General features: G+C 38.2%; 1 protein-coding gene across 1 annotated transcript; it reads right to left on the bottom strand.

Moving 5' to 3' along the window:
* Window positions 1-3,564: 3,564 nt before the first annotated feature.
* sf3b6 (splicing factor 3b, subunit 6) lies at window positions 3,565-5,638 on the bottom strand. The gene is made up of 4 exons (XM_080048123.1): window positions 5,521-5,638; window positions 4,762-4,880; window positions 4,224-4,362; window positions 3,565-4,058 (listed from the first exon to the last, which is right to left on the bottom strand). The coding sequence occupies exons 1-4, from the start codon at window positions 5,548-5,550 to the stop codon at window positions 3,969-3,971; spliced, it is 378 nt and encodes a 125-aa protein (XP_079904249.1). The 5' UTR covers window positions 5,551-5,638; the 3' UTR covers window positions 3,565-3,968.
* Between the last annotated feature and the right edge of the window lie 17,584 nt (window positions 5,639-23,222).

Below are 23,222 nucleotides of genomic sequence, written 5' to 3'. Positions count from 1 at the left end.
GGCCGGAGAGGGGAGGGGGGAGCCTGAGCGCTCCACAAAGCTGCCAAGGACTGCACAGAAAGAATTTCATGTTCCATTCAGTTTGCAGCTATTTCCACTGAAAAAAAAAGAAAAATATATATATATATATGCTTGGACTACCTTTCAATGGATCTGCTTCTTGTGTTTGAAACACTCGTGTGCATGAGAATGTTATTTGCTATAAAAAATTGATATATAAAAAAGATCTACACACAACATACAAACAGGGTGCGAGTGCACACACACACGCGCACACCACAACAAACCCAGAGTAGACACACACGCACACACACACACACGCCACAAACAAACCCATAGTAGACACACACACACACACACACACACATAAACTAATTCCTCACTACATATGAACACCACACACAAATAATATATATAGATATATAAATATGAATATATATATATTTCAATTATTCAAAGATCAACTGCCAAAATGTGAAGTGTGCAAAGTATTTTCCATACAGTCTCATTCTACTGGAGCTTGCGCATCAGTGATGTGCCACGTTGAATTTGCCTCTACTCTATTTATTGTTCCAAGTTTACTGACGCTAGCTGTACGTGTTTTCACAATACTGAGTAATGTCAAACTGAACCAAATTCCTACGATGATGCATCTGCCTCTGGTGAGACTTCGAGTATTAGCTCTAGAAGAGGTGGATCAGCGTTTGTCCAACTTTTCCCCAACAAAACATGCTTGTACCGTCGGTAACGAAAAATGTAAACGTAGTTGATTTGCATGCCTTTAGGTTCTGCCTTAAAGATCTCCTCATTTTGCATCCTGTGATTGCAGACAGAAAGCCTTATCAAAGCAGCGCGGCGGGGACACTCGGAGGAGAAACCGGGAGAAAAGATTTTTACTGAATAGGGAGAAACAAAGAAAAAAAATCACATTGCAGTAGATCCTTTTACAAGTGTTGTCGTATGGGATGTAATCTTTGTGATCCGTCGAGAAGTTTACTTTTGACTGCTTTAACTGTGGGAGCATGTTTTCCGTGTAGATTAGCTGTAGTACATGTTGCTAAGAAGTAAATCTCTGCCCCGTTGCATTTAATCTCATAACAGTCCATCATTTCGAAGAAGAAAAATTAATGGAAGTCAAGGGAGGGACTGGAGGGATTCCCTGGAGAATGAATGAAGCATCCCTTTGGCAGGAGTGAAATGAGATCAGAAAAAAAAGAACGTAGCATTCACCTATAGTTGGAGAACAGTGTAACCAAATTTAGTTATAACCTACGTGTCACCATCACATCCACCATTTTGCCAGATCAAGCCTGCAGGTTGCATATCAACCAGACAATTCAGGAGTTTTTTTGAAAGACTCTGAGCATTTAAGAGCAGACGAAATTAAGGCCCACGCAGCATTTCTTGTTTGTCTTTTTTCAGTGGAAGTAAATGAGTGCTGAAGTAGTGAGAGGAGCAGTGAATGGCGTTTCATTATACACTGTAACTAGTAGAAGACAGCCCTAACTGTAAAGAAGCCATGTGTTTAGTAGGTTGGACAATCCCCCCCCCCCCCCTTCCCAACCCGGCTAGAAGTATTTCTCTCTCTCTTTCTAACCAATCAGTCAATCTTTTTGTACTTTTTTACTCCCCCGTCTCACACATAGTACACGTACCGATGCATTCTAAAATGTAGAGAAGTTCAGTGGAGTGTGTGGTTCCTCTTGAAACCGGGTTTGCAAACAACCTGTTAACCGGCGTGTGTGTTTACATAAGTCGAGGGGTCATCCCATTGTTCCCAGGGCTCTATGTTCCCAAGTGCTACATTTACAAAGTCAAGTTGGAGAAAAATGTTATCCACAAAACAGCCCAGACTATTAAATATTCTGTGCCGGGTCAGGTGTTGATAAGGAACTCCACAGATGCATTGGTTTTGATTGTGTATACAGCTGTTTTGAAGCTTTTTTCAAATAATGATTGAAATTATAATTGAAAAAAAAAAAAAATTTGAAACAGGACAGATTTTACCAAAACACAATAGGCTAATTAAATTAACTGGGGTATATTAAGCCCTGGGAACATTGATACGCTCTCGACACGGTCCTGTCTGAAAAGCACTGCAGACGCGAGACAACCTACACCAAGAGCGAGAGGAGGCTAAAGGAGATGTGATATGTCTTCACATTCAGCATCCGATAAAGATCTAGCATGCCAGTCCATCGTCATCATCTCTCCCCCCGTCACTTTGTAATCTGAACTTCTTTACATGAACATCTTTGGCCAGACGGCGTTTCTAATTCCAACTCTGTTATTATTACTATCACTGCTCTCAAGATACCAAATGTAAGCAAAAGGCAACCGTGTACAAGGATTCTTTTGTAGCATGTATTGTGTCCCTGACGACATGGCTGCACTACTCCCTGTGTTGTGATTTAATCTAATAAAAAGGAACTATATGGACTCTTGTCTGGTTATTGTCTCAATTAGACTAGAGGTTTTCAACCTTATATGTGTGACATAAGTAGCCCGACCTCCCCATCAGACTAGCTCACATACTGCACCCATTATATTTCACATGTTCATTCCGTTTGATATAACAGTAGATTATATACAATGAGTATGCCTTCTTATTGAAAAGGTTGTAGATGCACTGCTCACTGGAAATTATTTCATTTTTTTCTGAAATGTTCCTGTTCAACCACTAGATGTCACTGTTCAGACAAAGTTGATTTTTTTTTAATAGCGTGAATGAGTTTTTTTTATTATCACACGATCAATAGAAATACAATTCACGGAAGATTATTAACAACTTCCACTTTTAGGGTTTTATTTGTTTCTTACAGTCGCTAATGCCAGTTGTCAGGATGGCCGAGCGGTCTAAGGCGCCAGACTCAAGGATTCAATCCTTCCTGAATAGGGATTTCTGGTCTCCGAATGGAGGCGTGGGTTCAAATCCCACTTCTGACATACTTTTTGCAAAGTTTCCACCTGCATCTGAAATGAAGCTCAGCAATATTAGTGAAACAAATTAACGAGAAAAACACCTGCTCCATAGACTATTCTTTAATTTTACATTAAAGTGTTTTTCTCTGGAGTAAACGCATTACACTGAAAATTGGATATTCGTGTATTAATTTATTATTCACATCCAATTACGTGGAAATATCTAAATAAATTATCAAATAAGGGAATCCTTGCAATCATTGATTTTGGGAATGGATAACCAAAAAGCTCCAGGTAAGAAAATTCCCACTAACTGGATAGACTGATAATAGATTGATTTTTATTATTAATTTTTTAGATGAGTTATTATTCATTTTTTAGATGAGTTTTCTTTTGAATTATTTCTCCCTTCAGTGAAGTGACTGAAAAAGCCCATCATATTCAGCCATGACTCAAGTCTTTAGCACAAAACTACCAGCAAGAAGGTTCACTTGGAGATTTTTGTCTTTATATACTATCTATGCTTCAAACACATGGACAACAACATCACAAGCTGTTTGAAACCTTAGACAAACTAAGAATTAGGTAAACCCCGGTCCCCTTACCCCTTCCACAGTATGCTTAAAATGAGACAAAAGGGGATTTTAGAAAAGGAACATTTATTTTACAGAAACCATATACTTTACAAAAACATGACCATGGTTAGCTTTAAATTAAAAGACTGTTGAAGTTTGAAAAAGACTGACAACAACCAAGATTTGACAGACAGCTCCCTGCCCTGCCGTCAACCCACATACTGTCAGTCTAAGCAGTTTCCACATGTATTTGATGATGTAAATTCGAAGAAAAAAAAAGACAAAAAGTGTAGAAAATCTCATTTTAAAAATCAAAAATGTTTTACTAAATTATTGAAAAAAATAATGTTTACCACCACTGCATCAGTGACAGTATGAACCAGGGAACGTGTGATGTTTGTACTGATAGAAAAAGGAGGATTGTGGATACGGAAGGTGAAAAGGATGGTGGTGGATGGGGTTTACAGAGCACTACTTTGGAGGGTCTGTGTTGATGCCATATTTCTCTTTTAGAAGCTTCAGCTGTTCCTCTTTCTTCTTTGTGTCCATCTTCATGAAAGCCTGCAAAGACAGTCAACAAAGCAGAAAAACTTAATTAATTCGGTATGACTACGTGAACATACAATTGTCCAAACTCTTTATTTTTGTTTGACATCTAAATGTCAGTGTATGTCTTGTTTTCCTCTCTGACCGGCTGCCTACAGACACCGCAGTGCTCATACGTACTCTGTTTGCATTGTAGTAGAGGACCACCAGGTAACGGTTGCAGACATTGAAGCCTGACAGATGGTCACAGGCGTTCTTGGCGTCAAAGATGTCTTCATAAACCACATAGGCCGTTCCTCTGGATTCAGGTGTGTTCCCTCTGAGAAGACAGGATGAGCAAAACACACAGGAAGTGACGACACAATTAATATAGACATACACCAACAGGTATTTAGGGGGAAAGTACAGAGTGTACGTGCAAGAGAAAAAACACAATTTAATGGAACAAAGACAGATTAGGTAGGATATTAGAATAGATCTTAATGTATATATGGGTAATACTACTTATATTTCATTATTGCTTATATTAAATCTGTGCAGTATCAATTATGGTAGATTAAGTTCAGATTATTCTGACCATCTGCATTCAGGTGACGTTTTTTTAGCTTTCCAAACATATGAAAATGATCAAATAAAAACATTCTAGTCAAGTGGTTCATTTGAGGAGGTTAGCCTGCTTAAAAAACCCTTTGGAAAGCTACAATGTATTAACACTTACGTTCTGATTTGGCGTATTGGTCCGTATTTCCCGAAGATATCGTACATTTCCTCGGCTGTGATCTTGTAAGGAAGGTTCCTGATGTACAGGATTCTGTTCACCTCTGGAGGTAATCGTATCTGTAGAACACAAAAGGAAGAACACCAGTCAGATATCTTTCTAGAAATAAATTCAAGCTCAAGTCTCATATCTACACACAAGATTATAGCACATATATATCGTTCTTTCTGTGCGTATTACTCCAATGGAAAACCAGATTCAATTTAGTAGTGTATTCAGATCAAAATTCACACCTAGAAGGTTAAAAACAAAAATAATGTAATTAAAATGTCGCAATATGTGACCATATCGGATCAATATTTTCTTGAACTATTGATTTAAGACTCATTGAATGGATTTGAAGACTTTAAAGCATCTGTATTATGAACCCTGAATGACCAAACTTAAGATAACACACGATCAGGTGGTGAAGTGTTTACAATAACGAACATGTTGAAACTGGAGACGATTGAAAAACAACTTTCAAGACCTCGGATGGTCACAATAACTCACCTAAACAAGCATTAGTGTTAAAATGTATTCCTATAGAACAAAACAACACGGTTTTAGTTTTAACAGTTAGTTTAGATGGTTTTGGGGGTGTTAGCACGCTGATGCTAAACGTGTGCTAAAGCTGGGTGACGCTTGCTTCTAGCCTAAACAAGATAGTAATATGTTAAATCCATGACAAAATGAAACAGTTGTTTCAATCGGACTTACATTAGCGCGTTTCGCTGCTTGCATAGCCATGGTGGAATATGTTTTTGTGTCAAATAGACGTCTGAACAACACACACGGAGTTTCTCGGATCTTCGCTTCTTTCCGTTGGTTAAAATTAAAATGGCCACTCTCGCCAGCTGGGGAGGAACTTCCGGGTTTCCGAAGGAGCGACTGGACCCAGACACGGGTCGGTGCTGCCCCCCGCAGGACGACTGAAGAACCGTCACAGCACTGCAGTTATTAACGGGGGACTTCACATCAATGTTTACTACATTATTGCTTCGCTCACAAAGGCAGGCAATTATATTTTCCCTTTATATATAATTATAACTCTATTCAGAAAAATGTGGTGCTCTGCAGCTGTAAAACTGTTATTATATTATCCTCTTTTACTTTTTCCATTTAGCGGTTTCAGGTAGGATACTATCACACTGTCTAGATACAATTCATGAAATATTAGTTTGGTAACAACTTTTAGGTATTTGTAGGATTCTAACAGTCGCTAATGCCAGTTGTCAGGATGGCCGAGCGGTCTAAGGCGCCAGACTCAAGGATTCAATCCTTCCTGAATAGGGACTTCTGGTCTCCGAATGGAGGCGTGGGTTCAAATCCCACTTCTGACATACTTTTGGCAACGTTTCTATCTGCATCTGAAAAGAAGCTCGGCAATATTAATGAGAAAAATTGACGCAAAAAAGCACCTGCTCCATAGACCATTCTTTAAATTTACTGAATATTGGATTGTATTAATTTATTATTCACATTCAATTATGTGGACATATTAATATTTTTTAAATTATCAAATAAGGGATTTGTAACTTGCAATAATTGATTTTGGGAATGGATAACCAGAAAGCTCAAGGTCAGTTAATTCCCACCAACTGAATAGCCAATGCTTCCATTTCTAGTTACTGTTTAGATTCGTCTTAACATCCGGTGACGTCATGAGGTTTAGGCAACACGGGATTAGCTCAAATGGTTTAATGTAATTGCATAATTGTTTAATAATAAAAAATTAAATAGAAAAAACCTCAAATGGTACAGCCTATGTAGCCGAGCTAAATTTTATTTTTATTTTTCGGTCTTTATCAACACCTTTTTCCATTGTGAACTCCCCAAAATAGTTTCCTAGTGTAAATAGGTCCCACATTGTTATTTTCATAGACATTATAATGTCTATGGTTATTTTCCATAGCATACCCTTTGTTTCCCTGGGGAGTAATTTTGGCGTTGCACCTGTGTGTCCAGCAGCTTCAGTGAGCACTGATGCTCGGAGCTGGTAAGTTATGTTTATATCTCTCTCCCTATGATTTTTTTATAAACTTTTTATTTGTCGCTCCTAAATGATTATAATGTAATTCACACTGCTTTATGACGTGCTTTTAGGCACGCGGGAGAAATTCACGCTGTACAGATAACTTTGGGCTGGTTAAACTGTTGTAAAAGCTGACTTTTATCTGTGTTTAATGTTTTATGAATTAGTTTTAAGCTAGCGGCAGTTACTACGGGGTTTCCCGGCCGCGTGAGTTTTAGCAGGGGAAAAAAGATCGCTGCTTGTCTGTGTTGACTTTTTGAATGCAGCTGTGTGATTTAAAGTGTAACTGCACCCTTTTACTTGTTTTTTGAGATAGAAGCTGAATTAAATCACTATGTTGTTAAGGAACACTTATATGCTGGTGCTGATATTGAAAAAAATTGCAATATGTTAAATATCGGCAATTTAAGAAATGTTTTGTATTGTAAATCATTTTAGAACTTTACTAAGATTTGAAAAAAACTTTTTCCTTTGGATTCGAAAAATGACGTACATGTTGACTTAATGTACGTCATCACGTTGCCGCAAAGCCAGTCACGCTCTTCACAGGTCCATGGCTGATCCATGAGCTACTGTTATACTGTCCCTCCAAGGATGTTATTTCGGGGGTTAACACACTTCACTTCTATCGGCAGTGTGTCTGCATTATCTCACACTGTATAACACACACACACGGACCCGGACTTGTTCATTACTTCACTTGATTGACACACGCTACCGCTCGCTCGCTCTCCTCGCTCACACACAGACACACACAGACTGCCGCTCGTTCACTTGCGCTACTCGGTCTCCTACACTACGATAGAAACACCCGCCAACAATTTAGAATAAGAAAGTCCTCCACCTCAGACGACCCATCTGTGTGGCATATGAGCTCACTGTGTAGCGATAGTGCCGTTAGACTTTGTGTCACTCGATATTTCAATGAAGTCATGTCATTCAGATCTTCCTGAGTGACAGCTACTAGCAGCTAGCCCCCTCCTTCACTGACACCGCGCGCCCCCCTCCCTCCCGAAAGTCGGCCGGCTGATGTCGGAATGTTTAAAAACAATGGTTCTCAAACGGAATTCAGAATCCATGGTCTGAAAGCATTTTTCAAAATCGTGCAGTAGCTCAAACAGGGGGTGCAGTTACCCTTTAATGTGTATTCAAGCATTTGCTTCTTTTATTTTGTAGAGTGGAGAGAGATTTTGTGGACTGTGTGTGACGCCCGTGTTTTTCTGTCTCCTCTAAAAGGTGTGTGACATGTGTTTTTGACATTTCTTATAGTGTAAAACGGAAAATGAGTTGATGAGTGTGAGAGGGAAAAGACAATTGATGCAGTGTAAAAAAACCTTTTTATTATATTTTTATTACTGTGTTTTTATTTTTATTTATCTTCCACATGTATTCATAATACTAAAATAATTTATTAAGCTTGAGTGAGCACTGATGCTCGGAGCTGAGTGGAGAGAGATTTTGTGGACTGTGTGTGACGCCCGTGTTTTTCTGTCTCCTCTAAAAGGAATAAACCCACTCCTAACTCGACTCCAGTGTGTGCCTCACTCAATGACAATAGACACAACGCAGAACCCGATCTGTTACACCTATGCTGAATCTGCTGAATACAAGGTGAGCGGTGTTAACATGTCTTGCACAATCTTGTTAATATCTATGTTTAAACCACCCATTCGGTCGGTGTGTTTAGTTCATATGTTACATAAAATGTTTGTTTACCTTTTTGTCATCTTTAGTGTTTGTGTTGGTGTTTTATATGAGTATTTGGTTAAGCAATGTTGGCTAGCATGGCGATCATTGAGTTACACACTGTAAAACAGTGCTGTAAGGATGTGTACGGCTTAATTTAGTATTTTCATACTTTTCTTTTACACAAGAATATATTTTTACTACAGAGGATATGTTTTTAATTATACAGTTCATGATTTATGTATTTCCTTCTATATTTTTACTATAACAAAAGAGTATTCTATATATTTGAGTTAATTTGAGCAGCTTTATAGAGTATTTTCTAACTCTTGGTTTTAATGTTTACCTATGCAGAATACAAGGCCTGATGACAAGGACAGCTTATGAAGAATTGCCAAAGTGGAGAATAAACTGCCAGTCACAATCTGCCACAATCCCGACCAGTCTGTGTCCATTACCAAACAACTGAACACAACGCAGAGTCCCATGGTTTAAGGAGAGGCAGCGGGACATTTGGGTTACATATACAATATATACAACTCCCTGCCCAGGGACCACAGATTCAAATATTTTTTTTTTCTGCTCTCCGTTCTGCCAACCACTCATCGAGAGATTTGCCATTTGAGGCACATGGGCAGAAGGTGGCACACCCATGACGACTGTCCAACACCTGGCGAACTGTCTGGTAGAGTCCTGCTGCTGTAAGCTTGTGCTTGCCACAGGCTGGACGAACGCAGACAAGGGGAAACTTAAACATCTTGCGTGGCATCCACAAGAACAGCGGCCGGCCGAAGAAGTGGTCAGGTGAGGCGGGAGGCTGGGTGTGAATTAGTAGGGGCTGAGGAGTATACCACCAAAGTTTCACATGGGACACTAGCTCTCGCTTGCCGGTTTGTGGGTTGACTTGGAATAAAGCCCGCCGAATCCAATCCTGCTGGAAACTTGGAAGCTGATCCTTCCAGGGACTGGGAAGCTCAGCTTCAGCAGACTGCTCTCTCAGAGCGGGAACACTCTTTAATAAGAGCCCGAACTCTCTGGCCATACCTCAGCTGAGTTTTGCCAAAATGCAAGACTCGATCCCCAGCGTGGACTTCTGATGTTGTTGTTGATTTTTGGAATAAAGCCAGCTGCGATGGCCCAAGTCCAGCTGTCCCAAGATGTCCTCGGACCAACCAGGATACTTTTTTGAGCAGCCTTTGCTCTCCAGGTACTCAGTGGCAAGGTCATACCACCCGTCGATGTCCAACACCTGGCGAACTGTCTGATAGAGTCCTGCCGCTGTAAGCTTGTGATTGCCACAGGCTGGACGAATGCACACAAGTGGAAACTTGAACATTTTGCGTGGCATCCACAAAAACAGCGGCCGGCCGAAGAAGTGGTCAGGTGAGGCGGGAGGCTGGGTATGAAGGAGTTGGGGCTGAGGAGGATACCACCAAAGTTTAACCTGGGGCACTAGCTCTCGCTTGCCAGTTTGTGCGTTACTTTGAAATAAAGCCCGCCGAATCCAATCATGTTGAAAACCTGGAAGATGATCCTTCCAGGGACTGGGAAGCTCAGCTGGTGGCTGATTACCATCTGGTGCTGCTGGAGGGGGATCAGCACAGGCCTCTACATGCTCAGGCGTTGCAGGCGCTAATGAAGGAGAAATTAAGCAAACAGGCAGCAAAACAATATTAGGTATACATCTTAATGTACACATTTTCAATTAAATAACAAAACATTCTCACAGTATTTGCATTTGCCTCACCTGTACTTAGCTGTGCTTCACATTGGGATAAAGCAGATATCAGCTCCTCCTCATCATCATCCTCAAAGGCATCTAAAAGCTGCAGTTTGGCCGAAACTGCAGCTTTTAGATGTCCTGGGGTTTGCAGGCGGATTCGGAGCTAGAGCTGGTAAAAAGTGAAAAAGTCTGTGTAGTCAGGTAAAATGGTAAAGCTATACATGTAGAATTGCTTTAGGGACAATTCAAAATTCACACTCCTACTCACAGGATGTAACTGGTGTCATCAGCTTTCTTGCCAGCAGTGAGGGAGACATACAGTCATATGAAAAAGTTTGGGAACCCCTCTCAGCCGGCATTATAATTGACTCTGCTTTCACAAAAAAAATATAAAAGTGGTATGTCTTTAATTTACCAGGAACAGCTAAGTACTGGGATGTTTTCCAAACAAAGATTTTTTGAAAAGCAGTATTTGGTTGTATGAAATAAAATAAAATGTGAAAAACTGGCTGTGCAAAAATGTGGGTACCCTTGTGGTTTTGTTGATTTTAATGCCTGTAACAGCATGTAAAACTGATGACTTTAAACACAAAGTTGGTTGGATTATGTTGTTAAGCCTTAAACCTCATAGAAATGTCTGTTTAATCATGAGAAAATGTATTTTAGGTGCCTAAATGCAAGTTGCACTTCTCTTTGACTCTCTGCTGAAGTGAGACAGAATGGGATCATCAAAACAGCTCCCAAAAGATCTGAAAAACAAAGATTGTTCATTGTCATGGTTTAGGGGAAGGCTACAAGAAGCTTTCCCAAAGGTTTCAATTGTCAATTTCGACTGTAGGGAACGTTGTCAGGAAATGGAAGGACACAGGCACAGTTAGACGGTGCTGTTCCTCTTGGTGAAGCGGGACACGGGAGCAGCTGGAGCAGGAACAAGGAGAGCTGGGCTGGATGTTGAGGCTGATATGAAGCCTGGTGCAGTGGGGGCAGGTGTGATGGGGCGCGCACTGGTGGCAGCAGCCGGGCTTCGGCCTGGCCGCAGGTCAGGAGCCTGCCCCTCAAGATTTGGAGGGAGGACAAATACCATCTGTGGGCCTGATGTGCGAGGAAGGAGCTGAATTTTCTCCCTCGGCGGTGGAAGATGGCCAGGCCCAGGTGCCACAGGAACTGGGCATGTTGAAGCCACTCCCTGAGACAGGACACTCATCTCCTGGCTCTTTTGATGCCGTTGAAACCTGAGAGAAGATCATTTGTGTTAGATATGTATTCATTAGAGAACTATTCAGTCACTTTGCGGTAAATCATTTATTAAACAGCATTCTGTTGAACTGTGTGTGTGTGGGTGCACATGTATGAGTTTAAGTGTTTATGTGGTGAAGATATCATACATATGATGCACTTCAATTGATTCCTAATTGATTTTTATATAACTGCATTTACTGTAACTATGAATACCTCTTGTGAAGCACATTGAGTCTGCCTTGTGCATGAAATCGGCAATGTCAACACCAACAGCCTTCGTCTGTCTCTAAGACCACTAAAAATAAATACAAGTATTCTTTTGTCCCTGCATCCATTCGAGCAATCAATGCTGCCAGCAGCAGGTAAATGATGCTGATTTGATTTTTGTGTTACTGATGATGCTGTTGATGCTGACAGCCGGTTAACTAGTTGGTGTTAGGCTAATATAAGGAGGAAATCTGCCCTGGGACTGCTCTCTCAGAGCGGGAACACTCTTTAATAAGAGCCCAAACCCTCTGGCCATACCTAGGGTGAGTTTTGCCAAAATGCAAGACTCGATCCCCAGCGTGGCCTTCTGATGCTGTTGTTGACGGCACACTGCCCTTTAAAGGCTGCTTTCATTGATGATGATGCTACCTATAGCACATAGCATTTTATGCAGGCACTTTATTTTTAAGCACTTTATGACTCCTCAGGTTTGTGTACATACTGTTGTGTTTTGTGCCCTTTGTTGTCTTGTACTGTCGTGTGTTTTAGCCACTACCTCCTTTGCTGTAAACAAATTTGCCGATTGGCACATGAATAAAAAACCTTGAACAGATGTAGCAGAATTTTTTTCCGAAACGGCACATTAAAACAACGGTAATGAACAACAACTTGTCGTTTGCAAGCTATCGGCAACGTCAACAGCAACGGATGTAGCAGAACATGTTTCCGAGGAAATCCCCGGAACAACGTGATAGGTTCAAAGTAAGCCCCAGGTAAGAAACGTGATTGGCCATCGGCAATATCAACAGCGAGCAAAGTAAACCCAAGGCAAGAGACGTGATTGGTTAAAAGTAAGCCAAAGCTAAGAGACGTGATTGGCTAATTTTGGGTTTACTTTGGCGGAACTGGCTGGACAGAACACGGAGGAAGGGAGCCAATTTTTGAGCCCCACACGCAAGTGAAAAACACGGGAAATAAATACGGGAATATATAGAATGATGCAATAACATATATTTTGCCGTGCATAAATATGCAGGCGATATCCCTGTGCGTTATTATAGTTATGTTCTTCCCGTCACCTGCCGTGAGTTGGATTCGAACCAGCGATCTGCACAACCAGTATAGCGACAGCTTTCCTCTAAAGACCGCTGGCTTAGATGGGCCCCTGGCAGTTAATTACTTGCGTCAATTCAAAGAATCCAAGTCCGGTGACGAATAGTTTGATAATTTAATAACTGAAGACAGAATGACAACTGATGAATGAAAACATCTAGAGGGTATTGAAAACAAATAAATAAAAGATAAAGTGTTAGTGACGGTTGTTTGAGGATAGTGTGACGAGTTTGACGGTAAACAGAAAATGTAATCAGGAGCGCCACTAACCCCCTTTGTCTTTTACTCCCGCCCGCTACGAGTGCCCAGGTATAGATTAAACCACACCCATGTGTCAATCAAACAGAAGTGACAGGCACCAAAACAGTGTGAGTAACCTTTAAAAAAAAACAATAAACAAATATGCATTTTGGCCCCTACAACCCGCGATCTGTATATCAATACAATTAATCGATAGCCTACCCCCAATGACTTATGTTTATTTCTGTTTCTGTTAATAATAAAATGTGTCTTCAAAGACCGTGAGTATTGGATTTTTTTATTTATCGTGCAAAGTCTTGAATGTTGGTATGATCAGGTTTAATGTGAACACAAGATGTAAAATTAACCAGTATTGAGAACACACACACAGCAAGGGTTCACTGAGGCAGGAAGGTATTGGCACTGAGGGAATACAAGGAGCAGACAGTAATTAGGAACCAGCCTATACACAATATATACAACCCTGCCCAGGGATTCAAATATTTAAATTTTTCTGCTCTCCGTTCTGCCAAGGAGCTGCATTTTCTCCCTCGGTGGTGGAAGATGGCCAGGCCAACACCTGGCGAACTGTCTGGTAGAGTCCTGCTGCTGTAAGCTTGTGCTTGCCACAGGCTGGACGAACGTAGACAAGGGGAAACTTAAACATCTTGCGTGGCATCCACAAGAACAGCGGCTGGCCGAAGAAGTGGTCAGGTGAGGCGGGAGGCTGGGTGTGAATGAGTAGGGGCTGAGGAGTATACCACCAAAGTTTCACATGGGACACTAGCTCTCGCTTGCCGGTTTAAGGGTTGACTTGGAATAAAGCCCGCCGAATCCAATCCTGCTGGAAACTTGGAAGCTGATCCTTCCAGGGACTGGGAAGCTCAGCTGGCTCAGTAGGTAAAAAAACCTATGTGTTAGGTAGCACAAACCCCCCCCCCCCCCTATGTGTTAGGTAGCACAAAAAAAAAACCTAACACATAGGGTTTTTTTTTGTGTTACCTACTACATAGGTTTTTTTTTGTGCTACCTATCACATAGGTAGCACAAAAAAAAAACCTATGTGTTAGGTAGCACAAAAAAAACCTAACACATAGGTTTTTTTTTTGTGTTACCTACTACATAGGTTTTTTTTTGTGCTACCTAACACATAGGTAGCACGAAAAAAAACCTATGTGTTAGGTAGCACAAAAAAAACCTATGTTAGGTAGCACAAAAAAAAAACCTAACACATAGGGTTTTTTTTGTGTTACCTACTACATAGGGTTTTTTTTGTGCTACCTAACACATAGGTTTTTTTTGTTGTGTTACATAGATTTTTTTTGTGTTACCTACTACATAGGTTTTTTGTGCTACCTAACACATAGGTAGCACAAAAAAAAAACTATGTGTTAAGGTAGCACAAAAAAAAACCCTATGTGTTAGGTAGCACAAAAAAAAAACCTAACACATAGGTTTTTTTTTTGTGCTACCTAACACAGGTTTTTTTTTGTGCTACCTAACACAGGTTTTTTTGTGTTACCTACTACATAGGCTTTTTTTTGTGTTACCTACTACATAAGTTTTTTTTGTGCTACCTAACACATAGGGTTTTTTTTGTGCTACCTATGTGTTAGGTAGCACAAAAAAAAAACCTATGTAGTAGGTAACACAAAAAAAAAACCTATGTGTTAGGTAGCACAACAAAAAAAAACCTATGTAGTAGGTAACACAAAAAAAAAACCTATGTAGTAGGTAACACAAAAAAAAAACCTATGTAGTAGGTAACTAACAAAAAAAAAACCCTATATAGTAGGTAACACAAAAAAAACCCTATGTGTTAGGTTTTTTTATTGTGCTACCTACTACATAGGGTTTTTTTTGTGCTACCTGTGTTAGGTAGCACAAAAAAAACCTATGTAGAAGGTAACAAAAAAAAACCCTATGCGTTAGGTATTTTTTTTGTGCTACCTAACACATAGGTACCTACCTAGCACAAAAAAACCTATGTGTTAGGTAGCACAAAAAAAACCTATGTAGAAGGTAACAAAAAAAAAAAAAAAACCTGTGTTAGGTTTTTTTTTGTGCTACCTAACAGGTTTTTTTTTGTGCTACCTAACACATAGGTTTTTTTTGTGCTAGGTAACAAACAAACAAAAACCCTATATAGTAGGTAACACAAAAAAAACCCTATGTGTTAGGTAGCACAAAAAAAACCCTGTGTTAGGTAGCACAAAAAAAAACCTAACACATAGGGTTTTTTTTTTGTGTTACCTACTACATAGGGTTTTTTTGTGCTACCTAACACATAGGTAGCACAAAAAAACCCTGTGTTAGGTAACACAAAAAAAACCTATGTAGTAGGTAACACAAAAAATAAACCCTATGTTTTTTAGGTTTTTTTTTGTGCTACCTAACAGTTTTTTTTTTGTGCTACCTAACACAGGGTTTTTTTGTGCTACCTAACACATAGGTTTTTTTTTGTGTTAGGTAGCACAAAAAAAAACCTATGTAGTAGGTAACACAAAAAAAAACCTATGTGTTAGGTAGCACAAAAAAAAAACCTATGTAGTAGGTAACACAAAAAAAACCTATGTAGTAGGTAACAAACAAAAAAAACCCTATATAGTAGGTAACCCTGACACATAGGTTTTTTTTTGTGCTACCTATGTGTTAGGTAGCACAAAAAAAACCTATGTAGTAGGTAACACAAAAAAAAACCCTATGTGTTAGGTAGCACAAAAAAAACCCTATGTGTTAGGTAGCACAAAAAAACCTATGTAGTATGTAACACAAAAAAAAAAAACCCTATGTGTTAGGTTTTTTTTTGTGCTACCTAACATAGGTTTTTTTTTGTGCTACCTAACACAGGTTTTTTTTTGTGCTACCTAACACATAGGTTTTTTTTGTGCTACCTATGTGTTAGGAAGCACAAAAAAAACCCTGTGTTAGGTAGCACAAAAAAAAAAAACCTAACACATAGGGTTTTTTTTTGTGTTACCTACTACATAGGGTTTTTTTGTGCTACCTAACACATAGGTAGCACAAAAAAACCCTGTGTTAGGTAACACAAAAAAAACCTATGTAGTAGGTAACACAAAAAATAAACCCTATGTTTTTTAGGTTTTTTTTTGTGCTACCTAACAGGTTTTTTTTTGTGCTACCTAACACAGGGTTTTTTTGTGCTACCTAACACATAGGTTTTTTTTTTGTGTTAGGTAGCACAAAAAAAAACCTATGTAGTAGGTAACACAAAAAAAAAACCTGTGTTAGGTAGCACAAAAAAAAAACCCTATGTAGTAGGTAACAAACAAAAAAAACCTATGTAGTAGGTAACAAACAAAAAAAACCCTATATAGTAGGTAACCCTGACACATAGGTTTTTTTTGTGCTACCTAACACATAGGTAGCACAAAAAAAAAACCTATGTAGTAGGTAACACAAAAAAAAAACCTATGTGTTAGGTAGCACAACAAAAAAAAACCTATGTAGTAGGTAACACAAAAAAAAAACCTATGTAGTAGGTAACTAACAAAAAAAAACCCTATATAGTAGGTAACACAAAAAAAACCCTATGTGTTAGGTTTTTTTATTGTGCTACCTACTACATAGGGTTTTTTTTGTGCTACCTGTGTTAGGTAGCACAAAAAAAACCTATGTAGTAGGTAACACAAAAAAAAACCCTATGCGTTAGGTATTTTTTTGTGCTACCTAACACATAGGTACCTACCTAGCACAAAAAAAAACCTATGTGTTAGGTAGCACAAAAAAAACCTATGTAGAAGGTAACAAAAAAAAACAAAAAACCTGTGTTAGGTTTTTTTTTTGTGCTACCTAACAGGTTTTTTTTGTGCTACCTAACACATAGGTTTTTTTTGTGCTAGGTAACAAACAAAAAAAACCCCTATATAGTAGGTAACACAAAAAAAACCCTATGTGTTAGGTAGCACAAAAAAAACCCTGTGTTAGGTAGCACAAAAAAAAAACCTAACACATAGGGTTTTTTTTTTGTGTTACCTACTACATAGGGTTTTTTTGTGCTACCTAACACATAGGTAGCACAAAAAAACCCTGTGTTAGGTAACACAAAAAAAACCTATGTAGTAGGTAACACAAAAAATAAACCCTATGTTTTTTAGGTTTTTTTTTGTGCTACCTAACAGTTTTTTTTTTGTGCTACCTAACACAGGTTTTTTTTGTGCTACCTAACACATAGGTTTTTTTTTGTGTTAGGTAGCACAAAAAAAAACCTATGTCGTAGGTAACACAAAAAAAAACCTATGTGTTAGGTAGCACAAAAAAAAAACCTATGTAGTAGGTAACACAAAAAAAACCTATGTAGTAGGTAACAAACAAAGAAAACCCTATATAGTAGGTAACCCTGACACATAGGTTTTTTTTTGTGCTACCTATGTGTTAGGTAGCACAAAAAAAACCTATGTAGTAGGTAACACAAAAAAAACCCCTATGTGTTAGGTAGCACAAAAAAAACCCTATGTGTTAGGTAGCACAAAAAAACCTATGTAGTATGTAACACAAAAAAAAAAAACCCCTATGTGTTAGGTTTTTTTTTGTGCTACCTAACACAGGTTTTTTTTTGTGCTACCTAACACATAGGTTTTTTTTGTGCTACCTATGTGTTAGGAAGCACAAAAAAAACCCTATGTGTTAGGTAGCACAAAAAAAAACCTGTGTTAGGTAGCACAAAAAAAAAAAACCTAACACATAGGGTTTTTTTTTGTGTTACCTACTACATAGGTTTTTTTTGTGCTACCTAACACATAGGTAGCACAAAAAAAACCTGTGTTAGGTAACACAAAAAAAACCTATGTAGTAGGTAACACAAAAAATAAACCCTATGTTTTTTAGGTTTTTTTTTGTGCTACCTAACAGGTTTTTTTTGTGCTACCTAACACAGGGTTTTTTTGTGCTACCTATGACATAGGTTTTTTTTTTGTGTTAGGTAGCACAAAAAAAAACCTATGTAGTAGGTAACACAAAAAAAAAACCTATGTGTTAGGTAGCACAAAAAAAAAACCCTATGTAGTAGGTAACACAAAAAAAATCTATGTAACACAACAAAAAAAACCCTATGTGTTAGGTAGCACAAAAAAACCTATGTAGTATGTAACACAAAAAAAAAACCCTATGTGTTAGGTTTTTTTTTGTGCTACCTAACACAGGTTTTTTTTTGTGCTACCTAACACATAGGTTTTTTTTGTGCTACCTATGTGTTAGGAAGCACAAAAAAAACCCTATGTGTTAGGTAGCACAAAAAAAACCCTGTGTTAGGTAGCACAAAAAAAAAACCTAACACATAGGGTTTTTTTTTGTGTTACCTACTACATAGGGTTTTTTTGTGCTACCTAACACATAGGTAGCACAAAAAAACCCTGTTAGGTAACACAAAAAATAAACCCTATGTTTTTTAGGTTTTTTTTTGTGCTACCTAACAGTTTTTTTTAAAAAACCTATGTAGTAGGTAACACAAAAAAAACCCTATGTGTTAGGTTTTTTTTTTGTGCTACCTAACACATAGGTTTTTTTTTTGTGCTACCTAACACATAGGGTTTTTTTGTGTGCTACCTAACACATAGGGTTTTTTTTGTTACCTTTGTGTTAGGTAGCACAAAAAAAACCTATGTAGTAGGTAACACAAAAAAAAACCTATGTGTTAGGTAGCACAAAAAAAAACCCTATGTAGTAGGTAACACAAAAAAAAACCTATGTAGTAGGTAACAAACAAAACAAAACCCTATATAGTAGGTAACACAAAAAAAACCCTATGTGTTAGGTTTTTTTTTGTGCTACCTACTACATAGGGTTTTTTTTTGTGCTACCTGTGTTAGGTAGCACAAAAAAACCTATGTAGTAGGTAACACAAAAAAAAACCTATGTAGTAGGTAACAAACAAAACAAAACCCTATAGTAGGTAACACAAAAAAAACCCTATGTGTTAGGTTTTTTTTTGTGCTACCTACTACATAGGGTTTTTTTTTGTGCTACCTGTGTTAGGTAGCACAAAAAAAACCTATGTAGTAGGTAACACAAAAAAAACCCTATGTGTTAGGTATTTTTTTTTGTGCTACCTATGTGTTAGGTAGCACAAAAAAAAACCCTATGTAGTAGGTAACACATATCTATGTAGTAGGTATGTAGTAGCTACTACAATTTTGTGTACCTTATTGTAAAGTGTTACCAAATCGGCACCAATTGAAGGCATACTAGTTCATTCTGGAGAATGTTTGTTGACAAATCACTTTTGGTTGAAATCAGTCAATATTTCCTATACATGTAGGCCTACTCTGTGTGCACTGAAAATAAATTATATGCAAATAAATACACAGCCTAGGTAGATATTCACTGATTTTGACAGAGTTACTTGTCAACAAACATTCTCCAGAATTACCTAGTATGCCTAATGTAAGAAGCAAACCTGAACTGTTAATGTGGTTGCTTTTTGGACTCTCTGATGGAATAGTAAAGCTGTTATGTTTTACAGTAAATTTTGTGAAACAATACCAACCGTTATACTGAATACCTATTTAAGGACCTCCTGTTCCACATGTTAACATCCCCTTCGATAGCTCAGTTGGTAGAGCGGAGGACTGTAGTGTTCAATATCAGACATCCTTAGGTCGCTGGTTCAAATCCGGCTCGAAGGAGGCATCACTTTTTCTATCTCAGAGCTGGAGGGCAACTACCAAGGACCTATAAAGAAAACTACCCCATTAAGGATATATATAGAGCATAATATTTGTTTACACACTTATGACAAACAAAATCAGTCAAAAAGTATCTCTTCATTATGTTGCTTGATTGACCAGTTTAAGGTGAACTGCGCAAGTTGCGACTCCTCTTGCTAATCTACCGAATTACAAAAATGCCAAAACAAAGCACTTGATTTAGTCAAATCAGATTATGTTTTCATAAAACGTGGACATTACAATTGCTGTTGGTACTAATTTTAAAATTATAAATGTAAATGGCCATGGTTTTTCTTAATTTATCCAGCAATGATTCTTCACTCAAGGTTTTAGTAAATAAGAATATACACAGTATACACGTTTTCTCCCCAAATTCAAATCCCGTCTTGAAAATATGCTTGAAGCCACCACTTCAATTCTGTGTAATTCTTAGTATTTTTTAGTGTGTCGTTTCTAATGCTTTGTATGAATGTTTATTGTAGTGCAACTGTTTTTATCTGTATTTATTGTACATTTAAGGTGTCCTTTAATAGCTTGATATGCACCAATAAATAAAATTCATTATTATTATTAGCCTATGTCTAACTCTACTAACGCATTATTCACTTCCTGTGTACCAATTCTATATAGAGACGTCACGGATTGAGCTGTACCACGGGGGATTAGCTCAAATGGTAGAGCGCTCGCTTAGCATGCGAGAGGTAGCGGGATCGATGCCCGCATCCTCCAATCTATTGTTTTGTCTAGATGAGAGAAATACACGATCTGCTAATCTTTTTCTTTATCCATTTCCTTTACCATACACATCACCTGACATGGTTGTTCTGCTTTAAAACCCTGTCCCATCACACAGATTTTTCTATCTTTTAGACCTCATTGTCTTAAGCATTTTGGATACACTTTTTTGTAATGAGTTGCAACAACTGTTATAACCAAACTGTAACTAAAAAAGGAGTAAAAGATACGCAGAAACAACTTTACTCAGATATTATGACTTGCCAAGATGACCACATAGTAAACACAAATGTCAATACAAAGGTCACAGTGCACCGTTCACTTGAATTGAGAAACTACACACAGTAACCTAATAGACTATACTGTTATATTAACTAAATATGATCAGTAATTTCCTGTATTTTTGTCACTAAACACTAGCATTATGTTTCCTTTTTTTTTAAACAACGTAATAAAATAATAATAGACTAATCATGGTGTGAAGGTTAAATAATCATGATGGTGAAGGCCCTTCTTTGACTATTCTGTCGCGGCCGATCATTCCCCTAACTCTTAAACCGTTTCTGATATCTAGATCATTCAAAAACTATCAGAAAGCGGAGAAGTAGAGCTTTGCACCCATATACTAATCATTACGGTAGCCCACTGGACTTCCGCAGTACGACCGTCCAATCACAGACGAGATTCACCAGCATGTGACGTATTTGTAACACGAGCTTCTAAGTACCGTAACTCCTGAATGGTTGGGCAATTCAAAATATTCGACCGGTTTCTGAAAGTAAATAACGAGAGCTTAACTGTGAAAACACTAAACGTTACGGTAAACATACGTCGAGTCCGAGCTAGCGAAAATCGGCTAAATCGGACCAACAGCTTTCAGTTGAGTGAATAAATGACATCGCGGACATCGTGTGGAGAGATATATTGAGTTATGGAGAGCACTTTCTGACATGTTTGAGCTTCTGTCTAAGCTAAACATGCTAAGGAAGCTAGCAAGAGTGAGCAAACGTCCCTGGAGTTTCATTACTGTCACACAGCAACTCCAAAGGGAGTAGTGGAGAGAGTAGAGCAGAAGAAAATATGTCTCTGGAACTAACAAAACGCCTTTGCACACCTCTCATAAAAAACTCAAAAACTAAAACATGTACATTGTTCAAATCACTAATGAAGTCTTCAGAAATATTTTGTTCATGTTTCTACAGTCAGAAATCTTTTGTATCAATGTTTTTTTTTAGTTCGTAAAATACGATGAAAAAAATCCGCTATTTGTTTTTTTCTCATTTATGACACAATTAACACTTTTAATTATAATAATTTTGAAATATTGACTTCGATAACCTTTTAACTTGGTTTGTACAGATTCTAATGATATGAAGCATTTGAAGATACTCAAATAAATGACTTCACAGTGAGCAAAAAATACAAATGTATGCGCCGGCGAACGTTTGTATTACAGTCAAGAGACACTAATAGGCTACAGTTTCTTACTTCTTAACAGATAACATAGCCATACTACATCAAATTGGCTAACTATAGGCCTACAGTAGCGCTTACCTTGCAAAGAAGGGCCTACAGGTTGAAGGTAGGCCGTACTATTGTTGTAGGCTACAACAAGTACGGCCTACACTTGACGGTGGCTCGTGTATATTAGCATTAGCATAGTACCGGTAGTTGGCTAATGAGGCTCATCAGCGCAACATTAGGCCTATAAGAAAAATACTCTGTTAGTGATCAAATCTTAAAGCTTAATAGTTACCATAAGCACACGAAGCCTACAAATCAAACTAAAACATCAAAAATGTAAGATGTATTCGCTATTATTAGGAGTGACTCTTACCTGAAAATGGAGTTACCGAGTAAAAGATGAGCGGACACAACACGTGTCAGATCATGTGGTGCGGAGAGGAGGTCATGAATTTTTACGACTCAAAAGTGAAATGCTCCCCCTGCTGGCTACCTCTGGTAACTACAAATCGTTGATTTTGGGAATGGATAATCAGAACGCTCCAGGTAAGATAAATACATTTCATTTCATTTCACTTTTATTTATCCTCGAGATACCAATTGAGGGGTGACCCTCATTTTCAATGATGTCGAGTTCAAACAAATAAATACAGGCTAGCAGGCTAGCTTCCCTCCAAATTAATCCGTCCAACATTTACCTAGAGAATTTTCACCACTAGATGGAGCCAACAGCACCTAGTTTGATGATGTAGTTTACTTGATAGCCTTTTAGAAGACCAGCACAATAATATTCTTATCCACTGCAACAAGATCCCAGAAACTCTGCTAGGAATGATACCCGAATGGGTAGAAGAAATAAATCAAACATATTTAATTTGAGCTTTATTTACAGTAGCTGTGAAATGTAGCCTATTACACTTAACTTGTTAGAGCCACACAGCCCTGACAACAGCACATGAAGTGTGAGAGATATATGAAATGGAACATATAAAACACTTGTTGAGCCTTAAAAATCCCAAATTCATTAAAAAGTGGACCCCCCCCCAGCTATGACGTTACTTTTCTAATAAAATAAACCGTAGGGGTAAGGATCTGTTTTGTCCGTTGTATTAATTTAATAATCGATATGTTTATTCTATTTGTTTTTGTTTTATATTCATTTGCTATTTTTTTTCTTTCTATCCATCTCCCTATCCTCGTTGATGAATTTGAATTGCGTACTACGGAATTAATAGGATTTATCTGATATATGAACTCAAGAAGTGATCAAGATGATACAATGCGAAATGTGGTG

This window comes from Ammodytes marinus (genome assembly GCF_949987685.1).
Source record: "Ammodytes marinus genome assembly, chromosome: 19".
Lineage (NCBI taxonomy): Eukaryota > Metazoa > Chordata > Actinopteri > Uranoscopiformes > Ammodytidae > Ammodytes > Ammodytes marinus.
Note: the sequence above shows the minus strand (reverse complement) of the source record. Positions and strands in the feature narration are given on the sequence as shown.